Source organism: Tyto alba, unplaced genomic scaffold (assembly GCF_018691265.1).
Source record: "Tyto alba isolate M040663 unplaced genomic scaffold, T.alba_DEE_v4.0 Super-Scaffold_20000042, whole genome shotgun sequence".
Classification (NCBI taxonomy): domain Eukaryota; kingdom Metazoa; phylum Chordata; class Aves; order Strigiformes; family Tytonidae; genus Tyto; species Tyto alba.
Window position 1 is genome coordinate 9675514 of NW_024881293.1, and position 15415 is coordinate 9690928.

General features: G+C 52.0%; 1 protein-coding gene across 1 annotated transcript; it reads left to right on the forward strand.

Moving 5' to 3' along the window:
* Window positions 1-3625: 3625 nt before the first annotated feature.
* On the forward strand, window positions 3626-15137 carry LOC104358521 (transmembrane protease serine 9). Its single transcript, XM_042794231.1, is given in 14 exon segments — window positions 3626-3725; window positions 4164-4287; window positions 6681-6733; window positions 6831-6975; window positions 7152-7246; window positions 7249-7292; window positions 7617-7868; window positions 8217-8347; window positions 11211-11277; window positions 11574-11769; window positions 11882-12029; window positions 13154-13295; window positions 13443-13676; window positions 14365-15137. Coding segments are annotated over 14 exon segments (1869 nt in total). The 3' UTR covers window positions 14503-15137.
* Window positions 15138-15415: the final 278 nt, after the last annotated feature.

The following is a 15415-nucleotide window of genomic DNA, read 5'->3' on the forward strand; positions in this document are numbered from 1 at the left end:
GCTCAGGACAGAACTGGTGAGGCATCCCTAAAAGATCAGAGGATGAAAAAACTTGCCTTTCCAGGGGCCTTAAGTAGTTTCTCAAATAGCTGGCAGCATGTGAACAGTCTCAGGAAAGAGATACCTGATAGCACCAAGCTCTTTGTCAAGGAGACCTGTGGAGAGTGTGGGGCAGGTGAGAGGCAAATGCTCTTGATTGCAGGAGGGCTTGAGGCAGATAAGCAGCTGGGACAGCTCAGCGAACTCACCCATGGGGTGCCTGGTTCACTGGACCAGCAAATTATCATAGGCTCTTCCTAATACCCTTTCCACAAGCACATCAGAGGCTGCCTAAAAGGCAGGTCTGCTTATTTGGTCAAAAGCTGTTCCAGTGCGACAAAACCTTGTTCCTCGCTCTGTCCTAGCACCTGGCTTGTTTGGCCTTTGCATAGTGGAGGGGACTGGGTACCTGTGAGGCACACCAGTTTCACAGCACATCGTGAGGGGGACCAGCTCTTGGAAGCTGCCTGAGCTGTGTCCCAGTCCTTGCTGCTACCCTTCCAGTACCTTCACACCTCTGCCCCCAGCAGCCTGCCAAGCTCCCTGCCTCATGGCAAGTCACCACACACCTCAAACACTGCTCCCATCTCATGGCAAATCAGGGCACAGTCCCATAACCTGGGGGGCCTGCGGAGACTTGGGTCCCCCCCACTCCATGCAATCAGCCCAGCAGAGCAGGCCCCATGTCCCTTTGAGAACTGCTGCCGCCAGGCCTGAGGCAGAGGGTTCCCAGCTCCATGGCTGGGTGCAAATGGGGCTCCCCCTCAGCTGGGCACTCGCACAAGGGAGAGTTCCTGTTCTGCAGCGGCTCCCCATTGCTATCTGCACAGATGCAGGCTGAGCTTTATCTTGGTACTTCTCCTTTGCTGCCGTTTCAGTTCAGATGTTCTTTCTTTGAAATGAAGGGGGGTGGGGGAGGGACACCCCATTCTGCAATGTTTCTCATCTCTTTCCTTCAGATCAAGACCACAATCTACTTGAAACCGCCTGATCGCTGCTGAGTGCTGGGCTTAGAAGGACCAGGGGAGATATGGAAGCCAGCTGCAGCCCCTTGGACCCTCTGCCATAGCCATGGCCATAGCAGGTGTTCACAGATGCTGAGATGAGGCACCTGAGCAGCAGAAGCCCTGGAACCCTCCACAGCCTGCTCCTACTGAGGCCAACAGGCAGGCAAAAGCACCTCAGGAAGAGTTTGTCTGCAGACAGGGGTGCCCAGAGAGGAGCAGGGCAGGAGCAGCCTGGAGCCCACCTCCCTAGGTTTGAGGCCAGTGGCATGCATGGTTACTCCTGCCCTGAGACCTCCTGGTCCCAGAAGGGCATCCAGCTCCAGATCGTGGGCAGCCATAAGCAGCTGTGGGAGAAAGAGAGCAAGCTACAAATACAAGATAAAATATCGATGATTTCTGTTGAGGTTTTCCTGCTGTGCTGCTGCACAGTCCTGATTAAAACTTGTACTTTCAGACATTCTGATTAAAAAAATCCCTAGGTGAAGCTCTGTGGAGAGCTCTGCCTGGTGGGCCTAGCCAGGCAACCCCCCGGTTGGCTCACGAACAGTGGGCACCTTCATCTCTGTCCCACAAGGCTTCCTCCCCACCCACCCATCCTGTCCCCGCTGTGTGGCGCGAGCACAGCCCAACATCAGCCAAGGCATCCATTTGCCCACAGGTGTTTTTCTGCTCCAGGAAGGGTGGAGTTGTGCTGGTTTAAAAATGACTGATCACTCTGTCGGCTGGTTGCATTTCCTAGCTTTGGTCTCTTCCACTGTGCAGCAGCAGGCAGTCACCTTTCCAGTGGCACATCCCAGTCCACAACATGGCAGGTTGCTTCTGGGCCAACAGGAGCTGGGAAGAGCCAGCAAGGCCCCTCTGACTTGGGCTGACACCAAACCCCAGAGACCTGGCCCTTCACAGTGCTCAAAGAATTGTCCCAGGAACAGTTGTTGTGCCTGGGTCTCAGTTCGTTGAAATTGGGTGGTGATGATGGTGGGTCTCTGTAGGAAGAGTCTCTGAAGTACATCTCTGGATTTGAAGGAAAACGAGAACATGAAAGTTTTAGGATCGTCTCCGCTGTACCACCATTAACGACCTTAAATGTCAAAGTTTTGTTGATTTTTTTTCTTTAAGTGACTTTTCTTTAGAAACTTGCATTCCCTCAATGCAAAAACATTAAACAGAAAACAAACAACTTTATAAAATGCTCTCCCCCTGTCCACCCCAGTATAATTACTCGGAAGTCATCCCAATCAAACACATCATCAGTGAGCCAGCCCAGACCCTGTCTCCCATGGTGTTACATCTTTCCCTCCTTTGCGACAGGTTTGAGATTTTGACCTTTTGGCTGATATGCAGTGAAAGGCATTGAGCACTTCCATTGCTCAGTGCCTGTATGACAGGACCTTTGGAGGCGCTCATACCTTAGCATCCCTCCAGAGTAAGTATGCCACAAAACCAAATTCCTGAGTCTCGCTTGTTCTGTACAGTGTGGCATTTCATGTAGCTCCTGACAGCCACTGGCAATTGCCAGAGAAGCAATCGCTCTCCTCCAAATGCCATGGCCAGCACTGCCTCTCCTACTGTGCCTGGGACAAGCTCATCTTTCTCCTAGTTTCTTCTGCCCTGCAATCACATCTCCAGTGAGCAGACAAGTCCCCAGGAGGGAATTCATGGTGCTCCTGCCACCCCCACCCAGTGTGGCATGGCCAGCCATGGTCAGCATGGCATGACCAAGGCCATGGGCTGCTCCAGAGACCTGGCTGGAGCCTCTCGCTTAGGGTCCCCTCTGCAGGATCAATGAAGTCCCTCATGCGAGCTCATCAGTGCCGCTTTGCACCCTCTGAGGCTGGGCCCACCTCAGTGCAAGACCTGTCCCCACAGGCTTACAGCTGAGGGCTGTTTCTTTCCGTGTTCATGTGAGGATGGCAGGGAGGAACCAGTCCTCACCCAGGAAATGGGCCAGGGAGAGCTTAGAGTAAACAGCAGGGTGATGCCTGCGCAAGGGGGAGCTGGCAGGGGTGTGGCGCCAAGCACCATGCAGAGGAAATCAGGCTGGTTCAAAACCTAACCTGTGCACTGTGGAGGAAGGACAAGCAACACACCTCCCTGCGGTTAGTGCTGCCTGGCTGGGGCAGGGGCAATGCGTTTACTGGCAGCAGGGCTGGTGCTGCTGCACTGTGTCTGGAGAGCGTAAACTTATCCCAAGCTCTGCTGCTTACCATCCTGTGCATCACTTCCTCCAGCTGCTGTTTTTCCTCTCTGTTATATATAATACCAAGCAGTTTGCAGCAGAGAACTGCTGTCTGGTTTCTACTGTCAGCAGCATAGCCTGATCCTGGTACTGCTAACTGGCTGTTACAGTGCAGTAAGTAAATTCAAATAGCCCTGGACATCTGAGCTCAGAGCTTTCAGCTCAGCACCACTGAGATAGGTCATGGAGAAAGCAAGACCTTTAGACAAGGTTACTGCAGGATACAGACTCAGGGAGAGAGCTGCTGCTTACAGAGAGAAACTGGGGATCAGAGTGCAGTGGGAGCCCTGTATTTGGAAGTAAGGTTTTAATGAAACAAAAGCCCCAATGCTCAAGGACTAGCATGCAGGATAGCCCATACACCCAGACCTCCCTGCCTGAGTTAGTACAGTCCTACTACGATGGCAGTGGCTCTTCTGATGTGCTAGACACTGCTCTGGGCAGTAAGAGAGGGATATATTTATCTGTTGGTTTGTTTATACCGAGACACGTACTTTGATTTTATTTCCAGGAACTGTTTCAGGGGTTTTCCATTCTCATACCACAGCTCTCCCACAAATGACCTCCTCCTAGCAATGCAGACTAATTGACAGCTCAGCCTCACTGCCTCCCTGGTGCCCTCCTGGGACAGTTGCCCTGTCAGCTTGCCCATGTGCCCCCAGCATGGGTACCCTGCCATCAGCTTGCTCAGAGTTCCCCAGATTTGAGCCCTGGATGGAACAGTGAAAACTGTCCCAAGCAGACAGGGGAGGAGGGGCTGGGAGAAATGAGTGTTGTGCCTCTCTGACCTGTGAGCAGAGTGCCAGAGGGCATCTTACCTGAGCTTGCAGGGCATACTGCAAACAGGCAACGACAGCACCTAAGCATTGTGCTTGTGCCAGGCCTGGCAGCACTGCCCGTGCAGGACATGTCTGCCATGAAGCAGCACCCGTACCGCTTGCCAAATGGGTTTTTAGGACAAGTCTTCCTTCTGATCTGCTCTTCTTTGCTGGGAGCCTTGGAGCTGTATGTGCTTTTTAACCTGAAATCACACACATCAGGAAGCAAAACTGGTATCACATTTTATGGGCAGGCACAGCTGAGTTTAAACGACTTATCACAGACCTGAATTAGGACTGGTAACCGGGGACTGCTCCAGAGACGGTGATTTAAGATTAAAGCAAGCCTCATTTTCTTCAAGTGATGTGCAGGACCCTGAGGAGTGTTGGCAGAAAGTGTCCCAGGGAACGGGCACATAGACAGGGTCTTTGTGTAGAAAGATCTCCCATAGCAGGAACCAAGGATTCAGGCAGGGGATTGGGGGGAAGAAGGGCGTGGCATTGAAGCCTGAATGCCAATTGTTCTATTGCCTTTGTCTGTTGCATTTTTTCACAGTTCTTGGATGCAGTTTTTCATCAGTTCCTGGCTGCAGTTACAAGCCCAGGTTAGCATATTTAAACCAGATGCCTGCAGAGAACTGGCAGTGACCTCAGCCAGAGTGTCTGGAATGATTCCTGCCTATGTGAACCAGGTTGAAAGTACTCCAGGGATTAAAAGGAGGCATTATCCCCTACCTCCCCAGCTCTCCCCATCCTTTCAATAGCAAATTGTTCATCTACACAGTAGAGGAAGGTGTTTCGGAGTAGCTGCTTTGCTTAAGAACAGCTAGCAGTTGCCCACAACTTCACTGGACATGAGAGGAGAGGAGAGCACTGCTCCAGCTTTAGCAGCTGGCATGCCAGCCAGGGACCTGGCTGCCCTACCTTGCAAGTGCTCACACTCCTGGGCTCTGTCCCTCTTGTCACATAAGCACAGCCTCTGGGGATGAGCAGTGTCCATGGCCAAGCAATTGCCTGCTGTGTCCCTAAGCCAGACTTTGGTGCCAATGGGGCAAAGCAAGGGAAAGGGCTGGACTTCAGGGCTCAGAGAAAATTTCTGGAGAGCATCTGAGGGAAGGTTTAATCCTGACCAACACTCAAAATAGGAGGGATGAGGCTGGGTGCAGGAGGAGTGACACCTGGCTGTGGCCTAAGGACAGCTGTTGTCCTTATGGCAGCAGAGAGGCCTCATGGCTCCAGCGTGGCAGCCTGCTGCCTCCTCTATGGCCTCCTCTCCCAGCCCCTCAGATACTCGTGTGCTAAAGCAGAGTCAAGAGTTGTTGTAAGTCTGTGAGCATGGAAAAGATGTCCTTCCAGTATGCAACATACAATCCCTCCTGAGCAGAGCAAACACTTCACACAGCATTAATCCTAATAGATTTATGCTTTCCTGTGGGCAGACAACTGCCCAGACAAGCCCCAGGGAGCAAGAAACAGTGCTGCAGCACACAGGGACAACCTGGTGGGAGGGGGGAAGGAGTGGGAAATTAAGGTAGATAAGGGCTAGGAAGTGCAAACAGGAAGAACAACTTTCAATAACACAGTACTGTATGGCACAGCTCCCTCTCAGCTTACAGCCTGAGAGTCTGGACAGTCTCAGCTGCCGTCACAGGACACACTGAGGCAACTGGAGGCCCAAAGATCAGAAGGAAAGAGCAGCCACCAGCTAAGGCAGTGTGAAAGCCAGGAATAGGAAGAACATAGGTGTCCTGAGCCCCAGGTTTGTGCCCTTGACACAAAGATTTGATCATCTCTTTGAAGCAAGTTCACCTGGGGCAGCCCAATGGTGGTTTCTGTTCAGGACCACAAGGCTAGGAAGGGACAAGTGCAGCAGGATTGGTGCTTAGTTCAGCATTTAACCAAATCACACTTTACTAGGGGCAAGGTGAAGAGAGCAGTTGCAGCCTAGTTTGCAGACAATTCAGGTCAGGTAAGGTAGAGAGCAGAATATCCAGAGCAGGGTAGAGGAAGGCTTCCCCTGGTCCCATTTGAACAGATGTGCCAGTGGCCAGACCAGCTACAGAGGGGAAACCATAGAGGGGAAAGAGCATCTTCAGTCATTGCACTTGCCAACAAAGCATAAAGTGACCTGATCACCCCCAGGAGCAAGTGGCATGAGCTACTGAAGGTACAGTATGAGAGCACCTGATATCCAATGCTCGAAGACACTGAAGCAGGTGGATGTGATTTGCCCTGCAGCCAAACTGCAGGAGAAATGCTAAATCACACCTCAAAAATGACCTAGGACACCTCTCCTGGTCAGCATCCCTGAGGCTTTGGGACTGTGGCATACCACGCTCTCTCTGCCCTGGCCTTTCTGTGCTGCTCTATCACTCAGAAATCACAGCCTCAGGGCACGTGGGGCATGTGAGCAGGCTGGGGCAGCAGAGATGTCAGCAGACCTGCAGGGATGCTGCACTGCTCTGATTAGCACAATCAGGCCATCGCACATGGTTTCCTGGCTGCTGGGTACAGCTGGTCCCAGGGTATAAAACCAGCCCTTGGGCACTAGGAGACTCAGACCTCCACACATCTTGGAAGGAGTGTCCAGCTGGCCCTGCTGCTCCTGCTTTCCTCCCCATGGGCCCGTGCCAGTAAGCTGGGGTGCCGCAAGCTGCTGCGAGTGAGGCTGCTGGTCTGGGCTCTGACCTCAGCAGCCACTGGCTCATCCTGCGGAGGGATGTCTTGCAGGTGCTCTACGGGGTCAGATTGTGGGGGGCCACGAGGCTCAGCCCCACTCCCACCCTTACATGGCATACCTGAAGGTAGGGTTGTTTTCCTGCGGAGGCTTCCTGGTGGCCCCTAACTGCATGATGACAGCCGCACACTGCATGGGGTGAGTATTTTCCCTTCTTCCTCCCCTAACCTATGGGGTCCATCACAGGAGTAATTTTGAAGTAGGTTCCTCTTCCTCCTATGCCAAGCAGCTCTCTCCACCTGCCTGCAGAAGGGGAGGGACAGGGGTGAGACCCAATCTGTTTTCCCCCTTCTCCCCTCTGCTGCCATGGTCAGGAATGCCACGGTCATCCTTGGAGCTCACAACATCCACGAACCAGAAACAACCCAGCAGGTCCGGGGAGTTCTCAGTTACCACCGGCACCCGGCACCCTGAATACAACCCCAACACCGTGTCTAGACATCATGCTGCTCAAGGTAACGCAGTCCTGCAGCAGGCAGTGGGTGGGAGGGTAGAGCGGGGCTGTGGGTCTAGCAGAGTCTGGACGGAGCACATTCTTGTTGTTAACTCCTTCTGCAAACCATCAGCTCCTTCGGCCCATGAGTGCTGGAGGCAAGCAGGAATGGGAGGGACCTGGGAGGGAACCATGGGCAGGGCTTGGAGCAGCATGCCCTGTTTAACAGCAGCTCACCAGAGTTTGCAGTGCTATATGTCCTGCTAGACCTCCCCTACCTCTGTGCATGAAGTGTCCTTCAGCTATTCTGCTCACAGCCTTCTCCAAAAACCTTGCTTTTTCCCAGCTGGCAACAAAGGTCACTCTCAATGACTACGTCAAGACCATTCAACTGCCCAAGACCAGCAGTGACCTCCCCACGGGCACCAGGTGAAGCATAGTGGGGTGGGGCATGATCGATGATGTCCAGGCGACCAACAAGCTCTTTGAAACCAAAGTCTCCGTCTACAGCCACAGGAAATGCGTCCACTTCTATCCAAATCTCAACACCGGCATGGTCTGTGCTGGCAGCTTCCATGAGCTCAGGGATTCCAGCCAGGTATGGGCTGCTGACGGGCTGGGGGCTTGGCTGCAGGGCAGGCAGGCTCTCTGGTAGCAGGGGCTGCTGCTGGCACAGACTTAGCTGGTTCCCAGGAGAGGTGACAAGCATTTGATTTGTAGCTCCCATGCGGACTAGCTCTCTGGATGCCCTGACACCATGGGTCCATATGCAGTCCCAGGGGAAGAGCCCCAGCTCACCTGCTCCTGACAGCTCCTCCAACTTGGTGGACATGTGGGGCTGGAGCAGAGCCAGTCCCGCTGGCAGTGCCTGGGTGGGGAGGGACCAAGATGAAACATGTTCCCACAGGGAATAGACCTCTAAACCCAGTCTCTCATCTGTCCTCAGGGAGATTCTGGTGGGCCCCCGGTATGCAATAAGGTGGCACAAGGCAGTGTTTCCTTTGGGTACGACACCCCGCCTGGTGTCTACACCCGCATCTCCAACTATCTGCCCTGGATCAAAAAAACCCTGAAGACGTAGCAGCAGCTGCACTCATTCCGGCATTGGTGCGGCCCTGGAGACTGCACTGGTTTCCTTCCTGCCCCTGCTGAAGGCTTGACTCCCTTCTTTCTCCCTGGGAACCTGAGTGACCTGATCAGTGTCTTCTGATCTGTTCTGAGGCTGTTGGCTGTCCCATTCCCTGCCTATCTCAGGCAGCCAGTTCAGGGCCATGTTAAATCACCCTGGCAGAAGCAAGGATTGTCCCAGATGGCACCAGAAAGAGTCTGTACAGCAACAGCCCTGTTTTCTTCAGAGATAACCCTGTCCCTGCTTGAACCTTGCCTTAATTAGAACACCCATAGTAAATTCAGAGCTGCATTTTCCAGTGTATGCCTTCTTTCTTGTACCTTGCCCCAGGGAGAAGGGAGGGAGGGTCTAGCTAGTGAAAGTGAGAGGTCAGCCTGCTGGGATAGAGGGTCGTAGATCTGCATCCACTGAATTGCTGGCAGACTTGGAGGACAAGAGCTACAGTTGCCCTTCCTGGATTCATGAGGATGAACGTATGGCAGGCAGGTAAACAGGCTGGGAAAAATGTTTTGCACACACTCCATTCACCAAATTCAGCATCACCACCTGCCTGGGAGCAGCTGACAGCCAGGATGTGGGGTGTCAGCAGGTACCAGGGGTCAAAAGCTGCCACTCCCTGCAAAGTAACAATTGTTCCCTCTGCAGGGACCTCATGCCTGTGTGATGTTGCAACCTAGGACATAGGACAGCCAAAACAGCAGGCTGGGTCACAGGGGAAACCAGGCTAATCTTTTCAGGTGCCTTAGCTGTAAGAGGCTCCGGCAGGTAAAGGGAGCCAGAGTTTTTGTGGACTGTGCTGTTTCTGCCCTGCCTTGGGAGTAGGGCAAGTGGCGGCTGAGATTCCTGGAACAGGGTTTTAGAATCCTAGAGAGGAGACATACTTAAAAGTCCCAGCTGTTGCATACCAGTGCTTTCAGTCTTTGCCTCTGCCATCCTCCAGCAGACACAGTCCTCCATCTCATGAACAGCAACATGATGCCCTGGGTAGAGACACTGATACAGTCTGAAAGGATTGTACTGGAAGGGTTGATACAGGACATGGGTTCACAAAAGCACCTGACCCTGTGCCACTTCTTCCTTTCCCCTCATGCCAACTATGGCAGGAGAGCCGCAGGAGAGCCCAACTCTTTCCCTGGAGAAGGCAACGGTGAGTCCTAGCTGGGAGCTGTCTACCTTAAAGCTTGTTGGCTTCCTGTCAGGAAGGCAAGCCCAGCCCCAGCAGTAAAGGATGAGTAGAGACTGTTCTAGCAATGGCACAAAAATTACTCTCCCTTCGTGCAAATGATGCTCACAGGTGAGCTGCTTCTCCTGACAAAGGATGCTCTAGCACAGTTTTCAGAGAGTCCCTGCACTAGAGTCTGAATAACTTGCACCAGCCCCTCCTTCCATGGCCTGCACTGGGCGTAAAACAACCTGCCTATACTCTTAAGCCCTAGTCTCCTTTGTTCCAGATAGTTTCTGATGGCATCTCCTGTATGCAGACAGGAGAGTGCTAGATACTTCCCTGGAGGAGATGACAAGGGGCAGAGGCAGTGCAGAACTCCCTGGTGCAGTATGACAGATGTCTGTGCAAGTTCAAGAAGAGACTGGACTGGTTTGCATTGGGGAAACCCAGTGGAGAATTTTAAAAATACAGAAACTGTGTGCAATTCAAGGGAATTGGATGTTTGCCCTATTCTCATAGTTTTTTCAAGGTTCCCACTAGCCTCCTCTGTCAGAGGGAGGAGATTGCCTGCAGTCTGGCCCTGGATGTCTGCTCTTACGTTCTTCCTGTTCTTGCCAGGGATGAAGGGAAACTACGTCACCTTTGCCTTCATCACCCATGCTGCACACTGGGGAAACTGAGAAGCGTCCATGGTTTGGGCTTCTTGCTGACAGCTGCTATCAGCCTGGAAATCTGCAAGTGAAAAGGCTGCAACTGCTTATCTGTGTAGCACAAATGTTTGTCACGTCAGGGTTTTCCTTGAAGCTCCAGCTGCTGCAGTCTTTGCACGAGAATGGCAGCTTTTAGCTTAAAAATGGGTTTTTCCCTGTGGAACTGTGGGCAGATAGGAAAGCAAATTTACTGGCAGTCAGGTCAATGAGGGCAGCAAGGACATATTGGCCCCATTTCATCACAGCCGAAGGAAGGAACCTCTGCTGGGGTGAGTGACGCCCATCTTCCACTGGTGCCTGTGCACTGGTGCCAGTGGGGAGGCAAGAGGACATCTTGAGGGCCAGGGGTGGGGGAAGTGTGTTCAGCTGCCAAAGGGTCTGGTCCAGGGAAGACAGATCCCCACTATGCATTGCAGAAAGGCACCGTGGCATTTGTCTGACATTTTAAAATCACTGCCTGTCAGGGTGGGGACAGTGCTGGCTGTGACGTGCTTAGATATGACCCTTCCTGGAGGAATAAGACCAGCTTCAGGGAAACACGTCATCAGGTTCTCTCCAGCCAGTGAAGGGGCAGAATCCCAAACCCACATCCCTGTCTCCATCCACCCTCAATGCATCAGAGGGAAAGTGAGCCCCTGACCAGAGCCAAGGAGGTATCCTCCTATCTTCCCTCACACTGGTTGGTAAGAGACAGCAAGCTCCCCAATTTAGCAGTGAATAATTACATCTGTAAAGAAACACTTAAAATGGTGTCTTTTGCTGTACAAAGCAGATCCCTAAGTCAGCAGCTGGTGCAGAACAGAGACCTTGTGGTAACAGCAACAGTCGTGCTTCTGTGGGCCACACTCATGAAGTTGCCACAACAACTTCTTGCCCTCACATAGCCATGACCAGTGTGGCATTATAAATGCACTCACACCAATTTTGCTCTATTAGCCAGGACCGCACTTACAGAGAAAGAGCAGGAGGGTCCTTAACTGTGACTGCACTGTCTTTGGAACTGGTACATCAAGTGAAAGAAATCTCATTCTTGCAGGGCTTATGATAAAAATCAAGAGTTTGCAAGTGCACAACAACAAATACGAGCTTCAAGGGAAAAGCAAATTGGCAGGCAAAGTGACGAGGGTGGGTATGCTCCCTACAGTTTCCAGTTCAAAAGCAATGGAATAAAATTGGATCTGGGTTTTGAAGGATGTCAGAAACTCTAGATCAGGTCCATGATGAAGGTGGGTTGGTGCCCAAGGCTAAGGCTGACCGAATTCCCCTCTCAGATCGCTGAGGCATGCAATTTGCAGATAGTTTAATCAGATGAGTCTGACTTCTGTGGTTTCCTGGAGTCTAGTGTCAGGCTATAAAACCTTGCTGGGAGCAGGAAGAGACCCCAGCTGCAGCCTCACCTCCAAGGGATCCACTGAAGCTGAGGACGCTACGATGAAGCACCTGCAGAAACTCCTGCTCTCCCTCCTGCTGGTGACATGCCGCTCAGCTAAAGCCAGTAAGTAGAGCAGCCTGGAGGTGAGGAGAGGGCTGGGAAAGAAGAGTCCCGGATAGCATGTCCTGTGCCCTGTGTCCTCCAATCCCCTCATCCTCAGTCCCGTCCATTGCAGATTATGCCTGGAATCGGATGGAGGGAGGACGTGAAGTCAAGACCCACTCCACACCCTACATGGCCTATCTGCAAGGAAAGAACAACCATTTCTGCGGAGGCTTCCTAGTGGCCCCGAACTGGGTGATGACAGCGGCACAGTGCTTCATGTAAGTTTTTGCTATATTCATACAGCACCTGGAACAACAAGATTGTCACACTGCCACAATCCAGGTAACATCTAGATGGAGGTCTAACAGTTTGAGTCACTTCCTTCATGGTTGTGGCCAAACTCCCTCCAGGGAATACAGGCTGAACTGCTGGGACAGGGCAAGGCTGTGGGGGTAGCACTGAAACAGCAGGGATACGTCTGCAGTTCTCCCTTGAGCCATCCTTCCTCATGTCCCTCCCCAGTCCACGTTCAAATACTTACCTTTACTTTGTTATTCCCTCTCCATGACTCAATTTATTCTTCCCAGACATGAACAATGAGAAGCCAGACCAACTTTTTTGCTTGCTATCACTGGCCTGCTGGCACAGAAGGGATTGCTGGTGTCAAGCTTTGAACCTTTTCTGCCACCAAAGACCCATATCAGAATTAATAGTCTCTTATGACCAAGCTGCTTGCTGAGCTCTCTTCCATCCCTCCAGCTGAGAAAACTGGGCCGTGGACATGTAAGAGGGCTTTTATAGACACAAGTGACTCTGGGTGTAACTACTATGTTCCTCAGGCCTGACAGCTTTGCGCTGGTGCCAGTAACCCAGGCTCAGTGCCAGTCCCCACATCTGAGCAGCAGAAAGGAGGATCAGCAGAACCCAGGAGCCCAGATACCCAAGTCCCATCTGCTAGACAGAGACACTCCTACCTGTACCCAGGGTTCCCCATGATTTTCCTAAGGCAGCCTCTTCTGCAGATAATGTAGAGGCCAATGAGGTACATTGGACTGGAGCAGGGTCCTGATTTAGAAATCCCTCCTTGGTGCCACAGACTTGAATGGGCCTACAAAGCCTAGACCAACAGTCCACACATTTTAGTACACAGCAGCAGCATTATACCAAATCTGTTCAACTCAAGATCCAGCGGTAAAGTAACCCTTGCAGAGCTCTGGTCTGTCAGATGGGAACTTGCTCTGCCTCTTTGCTGGGTAGATTCACTGGCAGAGCTTCTTTCTCCCACCATTCTTCTTTGAAGTCCAGCTGCTCTCTCCTGGCCATGCCCCTGGGACACGTGTCTCAGTGTTACCAGGGAAGACAGGAGAAAGCTAATGACATACACTGCACTTGATTTTACCAGACACAAACCTCTGACTGTCATCCTTGGAGCCCACACAATCCAGAGGAGAGAGGAAAGCTGGCAAACATTTGAAGTCCAAGAGTATCACTGCCACCCAGACTTCATGAGTCCTAAGAAGGGAAATGACATCCTCTTGCTGAAGGTAACTACCTGCCTGGAGCACCTGCATGGTCCCATCTGCCCAATGTGCAGGGCTGAGCTGTAACCCTGGGGCGGGAGGGGACAGCCTTCGTCACAGAACACTTACAGACCAAGCACTTATTTCTGTATTTTCTGTCCCCTTGCCCAGCTGAAAGGCAATGCCACCAGCAACAGCTACGTTAAGACCATTTCCTTTGAAAAATCAAAAGTCCCTGGTGGGACTGCATGCAGCATAGCTGGCTGGGGCTACAAAACACCTGCTGCCACATTATGCGAAGCCACCGTCACCATCATCAAACAAAGGGACTGCCTCAGCCACTATCCAGGACTTGCTGACAACTTGATTTGTGGTCGCAGTGAATCTGCTGGGGTACCTGAAAAGGTCAGTCTCTGACTTAGGGAATAGAAGGCTGTGGGGGAGGTTTCAGCCAGGTGCTGGGCACAAACGTGACATGGGCAGGAAAATTCACTGGAAAGGTACTGTCTAAAACTGCTTCTTGTCATCCCCTCACTCTCCCTTCCCCCATCAGTCCATGCTTCCTCACCAGCATCCCCTCTCTCTTGCTGCTCTGGCACAAGAGGTACCCTGGGTCTTGATCTCCAAGGATTGGACTCTCAGAGGATCAGCAGCATTCCTGCTGACTGCAGGTATCATGCTTGTGCTCAGCCCTGGGCGAAGCAGAAGGGACAAGGGCATCCTTGTCTTCCCACAGCAGAGGACCTAGGAGCCTGCAACAGCAGAACAAGACAACAGCTTGGCCAAAGAGGGGTTTGCCCTAAATCTCATAGCTGATCTGAGTGAATTTTGTAGTGCTCCACAGCCAGCAGAAGGGCAGAAATGAAGCGATACTTTAAGCTTCAATGTCTGCCCAGCTGTAGTTGTGCTGGGTTCCAGACAAAACTGTCAGTGGCCCCTTTTGGACCCAAAGCTATCCACATCCATTTCAAGTCCAAGCTTCTCCTGGGGAAGCTCTGTCCTTGTATTTGCAGCCTCCATGTTCTTTGCAAATGCACCCTTTTCCTGGGGACCCCACAGAAATCCACACTTATCTCTCTCCTCCATTTTACAGGGTGATGCTGGGGATCCACTCGTCTGCAACAACAAAGCCTATGGCATCTTCTCCTATAGGCACAACAATTGGCCCGGTTTCTACACACACATTGCTCCTTACCTTCCCTGGGTCAACAGTGTCATGAAGTCAGCATGACCCTAATCTCCGCTCAGCTGCTGCCCTGGAAAACTCATGCTTCAAGGCCCCATGCTCACCTGCTTTTAATTCCTTTCTCCCTGGGAAACATCTATCACTGGTCCTTATGGACATGGCAAGGACTTCTCTCTGGCAAAGCCAAACTATAACAGTGACAGGCTTGGCACAGAGGTCGCACGTCAACTGTGTTTGCTCCTTGTGCAAGCTGGAGAGTGCATATTTACACAGTGCATGCTCCCACACTTTGCTGCTCTGATTTACCCCTTTGTCAAGCTGCTTGTGGCTACAGCTCTAGAAAGGAAGCAGCAGGACATCCCCAAGTGAGGTGATAGTAGCTGTTCGGATGTCTGCTACCCTTTGGGGAAGGCAATACAATTAGATCAGGAGGATCCAAAGAGCAGCCTCCTCCCATGCCATTGCATCTGTGACACCAGGTGCCTGAGTCTCCTTTGCCCAAGCCCTGGGGTTAGATGGTTGCTCCCACTCCAAGGAGGACACTTTCAGCTCCTGCTTCACTACCGCTGCTGTTATCCCCTACCTCTGAAAGCTGCTGCCTCCTTTCTCCCCTCTTGCTGTAGCTCCAGTGTTGTATGAATCTGTAAAAACAATAAATTGCACCTGCATTTGAGAGCCTTTTTCCTTCTGTGATCTGTATTTCTCTTAACTGCTGGCTCCGGTCCTGAACATCTCAGAAGAAAGTCACTGCTCAGACAGCTGAATCCCAAGCTGGGAGTTTCTACCCTAAGCAGTGGCCTCCATTTTCTATCCCATCTAAACCCCCAGAATAGGTGTCAAGCCTGGTTTTAAGGGCAGGGGAAGCCTCTTGGTCGCCTGTCCCCAGTGTGGAATGCTCAGGCAAAACCAAAGAAGATGGTGATCAGTCATCTCCCACCAGGAGATTGTCTTCCCATAT